Source organism: Crassostrea angulata, chromosome 5 (assembly GCF_025612915.1).
Source record: "Crassostrea angulata isolate pt1a10 chromosome 5, ASM2561291v2, whole genome shotgun sequence".
NCBI lineage: Eukaryota > Metazoa > Mollusca > Bivalvia > Ostreida > Ostreidae > Magallana > Magallana angulata.
This window is the reverse complement of record NC_069115.1, coordinates 46900343-46909541: the sequence shown is the minus strand read 5'-3', so window position 1 is coordinate 46909541 and position 9199 is coordinate 46900343. Positions and strand designations below refer to the sequence as shown.

At 32.7% G+C, this 9199-nt stretch overlaps 1 protein-coding gene across 1 annotated transcript; it reads right to left on the bottom strand.

Moving 5' to 3' along the window:
- Window positions 1-1307: 1307 nt before the first annotated feature.
- LOC128184385 (baculoviral IAP repeat-containing protein 7-like) lies at window positions 1308-7852 on the bottom strand. Its single transcript, XM_052853833.1, has 7 exons — window positions 7822-7852; window positions 4006-4883; window positions 3632-3898; window positions 3076-3219; window positions 2900-2971; window positions 2282-2340; window positions 1308-2071 (listed from the first exon to the last, which is right to left on the bottom strand). The coding sequence occupies exons 2-7, from the start codon at window positions 4703-4705 to the stop codon at window positions 1931-1933; spliced, it is 1383 nt and encodes a 460-aa protein (XP_052709793.1). The 5' UTR covers window positions 4706-4883; window positions 7822-7852; the 3' UTR covers window positions 1308-1930.
- Between the last annotated feature and the right edge of the window lie 1347 nt (window positions 7853-9199).

Genomic DNA, 9199 nt, shown 5'->3' with positions numbered 1-9199 from the left:
ATGCAAAATGTTTAATTAGAAATTGGTATAATTATTTAAATAAAAATCTATGAAATAATCTTTGATTTCTTTTTTTAGCAATAAGCACTATGGTTCACTTCAAATTATAACTTACATTAATCTATTTTCATTAATATTACAAGCTCTTTAGAAGTGTTGAATTTCATGAAGAAGCTCTCCAGCATGGTATTCATTCCTATTAACACAAGCTTGATTATAGAAACTATGGAAATGAAATCAATTATACCAGGAAAAGAAAGAGTTTAAAAATTGTGTGAAAGTACTGCTTTTCTCTGAAATGTGATAAAAGGAACTATTGACAAGGATATTGCTCTGAAACGTTACAATTTGAAATAGAAATCAATTTAAATCAAGACTCCCTTTATCTCCTTGTAATAAGATCTCATAATTGGTCAACAAACGGTGATGATACAAACAACTTGTTTAAGAGTTTAAAAAGTTGAGCATTAAGAAGGAACGTTGACATTAGGATGTTAATCTATACAAAATGCAACGAAAGAGTTCATTATGTATCTCCTGAAACTAGATTGCAAATAGATTTACAATTATTTTTTGCATGTTTAAAAATTTGAACTACTGTGGTTTCATTAATATTCAAGGGTATCAATTTTCGTGGATAAAGTGAAAATCACAGTTTCAAGGATACGTAAATTCGTGGCCAATGACTCTTTCAATACAAAATGTTAATAGAAATTGCATTTCAATGAACATTTAATTTCATGGATCAACTCAACAACGAAATCCACGAAAATTGGTATTCAACGAATATTGATGAAACCACAGTAATCATTTGCAATACTTATTCTAGTTCAAATTTTTGATAGTTTTGCTTATGTGGTAAAATATTTCAGTAATTTAAAACATCGAAGTTTTGCTTTGACAAGTGACATACCCCAGAAGAAGAAACAGAACAACAATAAAAACAACATTATAATCCTTTCTTTACAGGACATAAAAATAATCATTCGATAGACATAAGAATTTCTGGCCAGCTGGACTGTCCCTCTGTAAGGATTTAGAGATTTCTTTGATTTTCAGACGCCATTCTATGTACTTTTTTTGAAACGCCATTTACAATTTAAAATAAAAAAGAAAGGCTGTGACAAACCCATATTCATGAGTTCAAATTTGAAAATACTTGTATATTAATTTTATTATTTGAATTAATATTATCCTTTTTGTGATCACGTAGATGTTTACAGTATTAATCAATTTAAACAAGTCGCATTGTGATTGTATTCATAAAGGCAAGAATGAAAAAAAAAATACAATACTGTAATTGACATCTGTTTAATTTTCATTAAAATAAACTACAGTATAAATGCTTTAAGGTACATTATCGTTTTGCAGGTTATCTATTTTTTAGCATTAAATACAACATATAAAATTGCAGACAACAATACCAGTGTAATTTATAAGCACAGCACACGCATTTTCGACATTTTATATATGCCAAGTGTGTTTACCTGTGTTGAATTATGAAACTATCATAATGAATATAAGGATTAGCAATAATGACTGAATTCTGTTATATGATTAACCTCTAATGTTAAAAAAATCAAACACTTTCAAATACACTAACTATTATAATTGACAGATAAAACTTTCACAAGAATTATTATCATAAATCAAACCATTGGGAGAATTACAAACAAATTATAGGTATATATGCTATATCATTTTCAATGAGTATCAATACAATCAAAAGTATTCACGTAAAATTACACCGAACGTAACGAGTAATATAAAAGGAAATAGATTTTAGTGCAAAAATTTGTTTTGCTAAAACAATTTTTATGATCAAAATATGTACATCTGAGTTTAAGAAAACAAGCATTATTATGTTAACGATACTTGTAGATGTCAATCAATTAAAGTCCGGTGATTAAACAGATACATGAAAAATAAATCAGGCTGGGTAGGTTTTCACTGTTCCTTTGATAAATGCTCTGCAGATCGGACATTTGCGCATCGCAGGTGCGCAGTGGGCACAACAGCACAAGTGTCCACATGGCAGAAAGGCAATAGTTATATCTTCCTCCATGCAAATCTAAAAAAAAAGTATCATACTGATGATGCCTGACTGAACAAAATGTATTCGCTTGTTGTTCGTATCAAGGTGCTATTCTAACTAATTTTAATTGCTTTCATATGATATTAAAACAAAAATAAACGGGATATTCCTATATATAAGAAATATCTAAAATAAGACTATGTGATCTAAACCAAATAGCATACTATGCTGAAAAACTGATATTACCCTACATAGTCTTTGCTCTTTGAGACGTCTATTTTCATCCAATAAAACCTCTGTTTCATCTGCAATTGAAAAGTATCTTTAAGAAGGTTAAGATAAAAGTGGATTTATATCATATAATAGATTATTTTTTTTTAAAAACTTTAACTAGATAATGCTAAGCCATTCAGTCAACTGAAAAATAACTAAAACGTCTGGACAAGGGATTGGATGACATAGCTATGCCATTCAGTCACATCTAATTAAGTTGATTGAGTAGCAGAGCTTCGTCATATAATTTCTTATGAATGAGACACACTTATGAGATGTAATTGATTATATTTTGCCTGTGATAACACTACGTATCGATTTGGTACAATATAACTCATAATACAAATGACGCCAAATTGAGGCGCCAGCGGGGTTTGTTTATTTATATTTAAATATTTTATCGTACGATGGCCTAAAATTATATAAATATAAGTAATAAGGAATCATTCTTTAAATATTATGAGGTGATAATAGCCCTCCCCTTTTTCGTGTATGTATTACGTTCACTGTTAATTTAAGCTATATCTTTAATTCACAACTATCTCCGTCAAAATATTTTCAGCTTTAAAGGTTCATGTTTGTTTTAATTACCTTTTAAACTCAGTGATTTCAGCTCATTCGACAGATCGGCATTAGCTGTAGAATTAGCAGTATATGTTCTACCTAAGAGGATGAGAATTCAGAATAACTCCTTTGTTCTACAAATGTTTACAATTATTATATATTGTTCCAGAGAGAGAGAGAGAGAGAGAGAGAGAGAGATTTACTTGGTTCATTTTCATCAGCTGGAGGAGATGGACTTTGAGGGTTCGTCTCAATGTCCTGACTGTTCCCCTCGGACGGATTTGGTGGTGTGACTTTATCGGCCAGAATTTCGTCTATTAGCTCTTCTACTGTAACTGTTTCTGAGACTTTAATGACAAAATGCATTGAAAATACACTAAAGCATTCATTTTAATGAAACAATGTATATAAATATAACATTTTACAGATACACATTGCGATACAAGTTCATTTGAATCTTTAAATTTCATTTTTTTAGGAGTGGTGGTGGTGGGGGGGGGGGCAATGTCTTAAATAAAATAAATGATAACCTTCCGCCACAAAATATAGTCCCTTATTATAGTCTATAAATATGTTATTTTCCCTTAACTATTTTATTCAAAATAGTTTATTTGGCATTGTAAAATATGAATTTACAAGTAGTATTAATATATGATGCATAATTTTCATAATAGAGGAGCACCAACATGGCTATCCCAAAATAGGGGAACAACCCTCTTTAATGACTCAAACAAGGATTTTATTAGATTGGACAACTACCTGGCTTATTTAGCTGAATATATGTTGCTTTGATAGTCTCCCATGAGTAACCCATTTCATGAACCTTTACAGCAGCAGGAAGCTGCTCAATATCAAGGGATGATGGGAGATTTTCTGACAAAGTAGCCTCTGCTTGTTCGCTTTGGACGCTTTGTACGAGTGTGACGAAATCTACCCCGCGATTCTGGAGCAAAAAAGAACATTTTTGAAACCATCTGGCGTGTTCCACCCATGCATCGTCTCCTGGCTCCCAATTTCGCAGCCCACCTGAATAAAAATGAATCTCAAATGACAAACATATTTAACCTTTGATGAAATACGTCCTAAATACATTGTACATAATTATTTAATTATTTAAATAATTTGAAAACTACCTCCGCAGAAGAAACATCTAACATAGTCGCCATATCCAACATAAAAGAAACCAGCAATGCTAAGATCCTTTGGAGTTTGAGTCAAATATGAAGGCCATTGTTGATAGCTACTGATTCTTGTTGCCAAAACGGAGTAGCTTGGATACTTTGGCCTGTCGAAATTTATCCCAAGAGGCTCCAACATTTCTCTCACATGGTTAGACCGCGGAATAGATGGTCTCTGGTTTTGCTTAGGAGCTTGACATTGAGTGTGTGTAGAGTTTTGGCTCCTGTTTGTGTTTTCCAATACTCTTCGCTCTGCATTTTTATTGCTTGCCTTTCTATTACTAGACTCGGAAAGCAAATGACTGGATTGACTGCTGTTGTTAGATCCAATAGGAATGTTCGTAACGTCATGTCCGTTTAAATGACGACACTCTGAACACAGTCGTGTATGTATATCTGTAACACTGGACTCTGTCCAATCCGAGTTATGAACTCCACAGGAAAAACAAACACATTCTTGGTTTCTTCCCGTATAGTAAAATCCAGATCGAGCAAGCCGAACAGGACTGTGTGAAGTGGTAGTCAGTGGAAAAGTCGAAAATGATCTCAAGCGCAGCCATTCGTACCGCATATCATTTCTCTCAGATTCCCTGTTGAGATCTAGAGTTCTGAAGTAGGAATCCAATGAATTTTCTTTCTGAGGTAAAGGTAACATGGTTTTTGTTTAGTCTTTGACAAACAAGGAATACCACTGTAATGTTTTAGACGACTTTGAAAGATATTGTATTCTTTCTTTTCATTAATACTCCCATAATCTCAAGAGCAATAACTTGAAACGGTTTGTGTTTTGAAACACAGATGAAGAGTGTCCTTCTGCATGCAACCATCTTTACCTGAAAAAAGCGAATTGGTTTATTGAATTTATCTATGTAAGTATAAAATGACATTAAAAAAAAATTGTTCATTGATTTTTAGTAGTCAATCCCAACCATTATAAATTTGAATGTCTACACCTCTTGTAATTTCCTTCCTAACGTTTTTGATGTAAAAAAAAAAGTTCTTTAGAAAGTATGAAAAAAATGAAAAGTGCTCATTTTAATTCATTTTAAAAGCAAATGGTTTTTTGTAGAAGACTCAACATCTTTCTTCCATTCAGCATACAAAAGTTTTTAAAGATAAAATGTAGACAGAAAACAATCGATGAAACAAGTACAAACTGATTTAATAGCGAGCGCAGCTCGCCGGCGCGCAGCGCCGGCTAGCGAAGCGAGCTCTAAGAACCAGTGTGCGCGGGAAAAAGAACGAGCGAAATCTACAGTTCATCAAACAAAATTTTTTGTCTACGTCCCATAATGCTCTCTAATGTTTTCACCCGTGGTGCTATGCCAAAAATGGCCGACTTTTAACTCGTAGTTTACGGTGACTTCAAGTTTGAAGACACGTTTTGAGTACCGCATATGCTTTGGCGAGACTCAAAAGATTTGTTACATGCTTCCATACCTTCGTATTGAGTCGAGAAACGTAAACAAAGACGAACAAAGTCATGGATGACGTCACAGTGCACTCGCACTATATTTCCCGCGATAAATTAGAGGTGGATCAAACATCTGTAATGAGTGTACTGGCTATTTCAGTAAAGTCTGCGATACCTGCCTCATTGACATATGATTTGTTTTTAATCTTTTTTCATAGGCGACGATCGGAACCGGGGGGGGGGGGGCTAGGGGGGCCCTTTTTTGCTAAGTTAGACCTAACCATTTTGCACATAGCAGAATATAGGGTTCAGCCCCCCCCCCCCCCCCCCCCCCCATTTTTTTTTTGCAGGAAATATAACTGTTCCGTAATGTACGTTTGAAAGATGGAGAAGTTGGAGTCAAAGGCATACTATTTTTGAAAAAAACAACAAAACTCCCCCCCCCCCCCGGATTAGGATTTTCATGATTTGGGGAATTAGATTTTTTCTCTCAGTATTTCTGAGGATCAGTCTAGCCCCCCCCCCCCTCCCCCACTTTCAATTTGCTTCCGACGCCAGTGTTTTTTAATATATATTATAGAGATTTTATATATATATATATACTAGCAAGAGCCATACTATACTGTCATATCCATCCATTTTTTAACTACATGTACAGTAACGTTAGGCAGGTAAGTATATGAATAGGGAGGAAATAAACAATAGGACATTTTGAACTAAATAAAAAGGAATAAAATGAAAAAAGAAACAGGTAAAAAAAATTACGTAGATACTGCATATAGTCAGACCATAAATTTAAAAGTGGGAAATTACACACCTACAAACAGGTACCGCTCTCTCTCTCTCTCTCTCTCTCTCTCTCTCTATCTCTCGGTTCCGCGGTATGTATCATAACCATTAAGATTAGTACCTTTGGCATACTTATTGTAGAGCAATACTCTCTCAAAAATTCTTTGACGTTCGTTGATACCTAAATAAAACTTTAAGTTGGCAATGATGCAAGGTACAGTATGTGTAATTCTTGCTGCGCTCGCCAGAACGGTAGCACCGTAAAACATATTACTTTTTCTCATAAATTAAAAAAATTGTTCAATATTATTTATGTTACAAAAAATTTAAGGTTGATCCTGCCATACATACAGGCAAGTTTATCCATAGCAATCTCACTTTTAAGTTATACAAGAAAAGATATTGCGTTTTACCTACGTTATTTTGACTTTCAGAATTTCACAACACATTGTAAACAACACTAAAGATAGATATACGTAATTGCGGGAATTTATTAATGTATTATAAGAAGTATCTGTAAGATAGATAGGGGATTCCAAGTATATATGTCATGTAGATTCTCTCTCTCTCTCTCTCTCTCTATCTCTATCTCTCTCTCTCTCTCTGATCATACAGGTAAGAGATTTAAATAACTTATCCATACTAGAGTCTATCCGCAAGTTGATCTATAAACATCTGTTTTAAACTCAAAACAACCGGCCCCAACTTGTAATTTCTTACTATGAGCATAAATTAATATTTAACAAAGTGAAAACATTTAAATGTAGCATACGCATATCACTTGTGTAATTAATTATTTATTCCCACCTATGGTTGTTATAAAGGGTAAATATCTACATTACATTTGTGTCATGTTTACAATTTTAGCTAAAAACTCGGTGCTATTAATAAAATCCTCTAGTAGTCTAAATTTACAGTTCGATAGTTGTAAGAAAGTCCAAGATCATTATATCAGTATTAAATGTAAAACTTTAAGAAGCATTATTAGCATGGAACGACCTTGGAGAAACGCACACTTTTGGTTGCTTATGCACCAATTTTACATAAACATATGTCGAGAAAATAGGATCAATAACTGAGTCATACTCTGTAAATAACTAGCGATCATTGTAACGAGATTGTCTCGTGGTGAAAGAAATGATGCAAAGACATAATGAAAATTTTAATTTTTTTTTTTTTTTTTTTTACAAAAATTGAATAATTCATGAAGAGGTACACGTGATTTCGTTTCGTTATATTGTTTTTGTTGGAATAGATATATATAATTGGTCTATGTGTAGAATACATTGAGTATCAGTGTAAAGTCAAATCGTCACCATGCAGGTCTCGGCGTCATATCAATTTAAATTATCATATACTTTGTCATTTTTAAATTTCGACTATGCATTGATATAACTTTGGCTGAATTATGCTACTTAATATTGGCGCTACGATGATTTTGTTTAATCTTTAATATTATTAGATAAACATATATTGATTCGTATTAAACATTGCATTTAATGTTGATAACCTATCTTAGAATTTCAAAATTTATTCTTAGTTCTTAACTAAGCAGAAACTAAACCTACCAGACTCTTCCTGTGGATCGTTTAAATATTGTTTACAAACAAATGTCTAAAAATAAATCTTTGTAATCATGGGAGTGGTTAAATGCGTATGTAGGTCATGTTTACTTGCGTTCTATTCTTTTCAAAATTTCATTTTGTTTACAATGTACAACAAACAAAGATACAGTTTACACTGTTTAATGTTTTCACATTTTCTCTATGACATTTATCATGAAAAACTCCAAACAGCTTTTACACCTATTTTAAGACAATTTTTTTTCCTGAGATTTTGGACGCTATGAATAAATTGTTCACGTGATGTAAACATGTTAGAAACACCATCCGAAAACCGGAAGTCCTGTTTCATTAAAACCTTTACACGTACTACTAGTGTAAGCTATCCATCATAATTATTTTTAAAATTATGAATCAGTGTATTAATTGGATTTTAAAAATGCAGAGTTACGTGCATGTGAATTATGAAATTGTATTGATTTAATAAGACATGTTAAAAAAATATGATTCTTCATTGGTAGTCATAGTTACTAAATTGTTTTGTTAGGAGTTATAAAATAAATATTAATGAATTAACTTTTTTTTTCAAGTCATCAGTCACTGCCCTTTACAAAGATTTAGATCATCACAAAATTTGTATATTACAAAATAAGACAATTTCAGGTACACATTTCATGCATAATTTTGTCAAGATCAAAAATTAATTTTAATTCTCAATCTAACTTTTGTAAAGGACATCACTAATCTTTGCTATTTTCCAGATGCCTAGTATTTTGTTTAAACGTTCACTTGCATTACATACTAAAAAGTATGTACTAACAAAATATTTCCTAAATAATTATAAATCGTGGTTTTAACACGAGTATACGACAATTTCTGAATCGTTTGTCAGCACACCTCATTAACTGTACCACAGCTACAACCTCCACGAAATTACAATTTATTATTTTCATTTTTGATGTATAATGTGCTTAACAAATTGATCAATCAATTTTCAAATGCCAGCTGTCGAGTATCAAGCGAGACGGAGAACTTTCCAGTGGTGGATTCAAGGGGGCGCACCCGGGGTTCCCCCTAAAATTGTCAAAATAAAGCGAAATCATACTCCTTCTGGCAAAGAAAATCTACGTGAGTCTATGCGAGTCTTTTTTTTATCAACTTAGACTGATTTCAACGGTGTAGTAATGAACGAAACCCGTGTGTTCAATGGTGTAACGTACATAGAAAACCCATTTTAGTTTCGGTCATTCAAATGCGACTAGTCACCCACCTTTAAGTAATTGGTCATATTTAACTAGCTAGTACTTTTAACGAATCATCCATGTTTGTTATGGTTATCTTTTTAAAAAACTTTTGACTTATTTTTTTCTACCATTGGGCATTT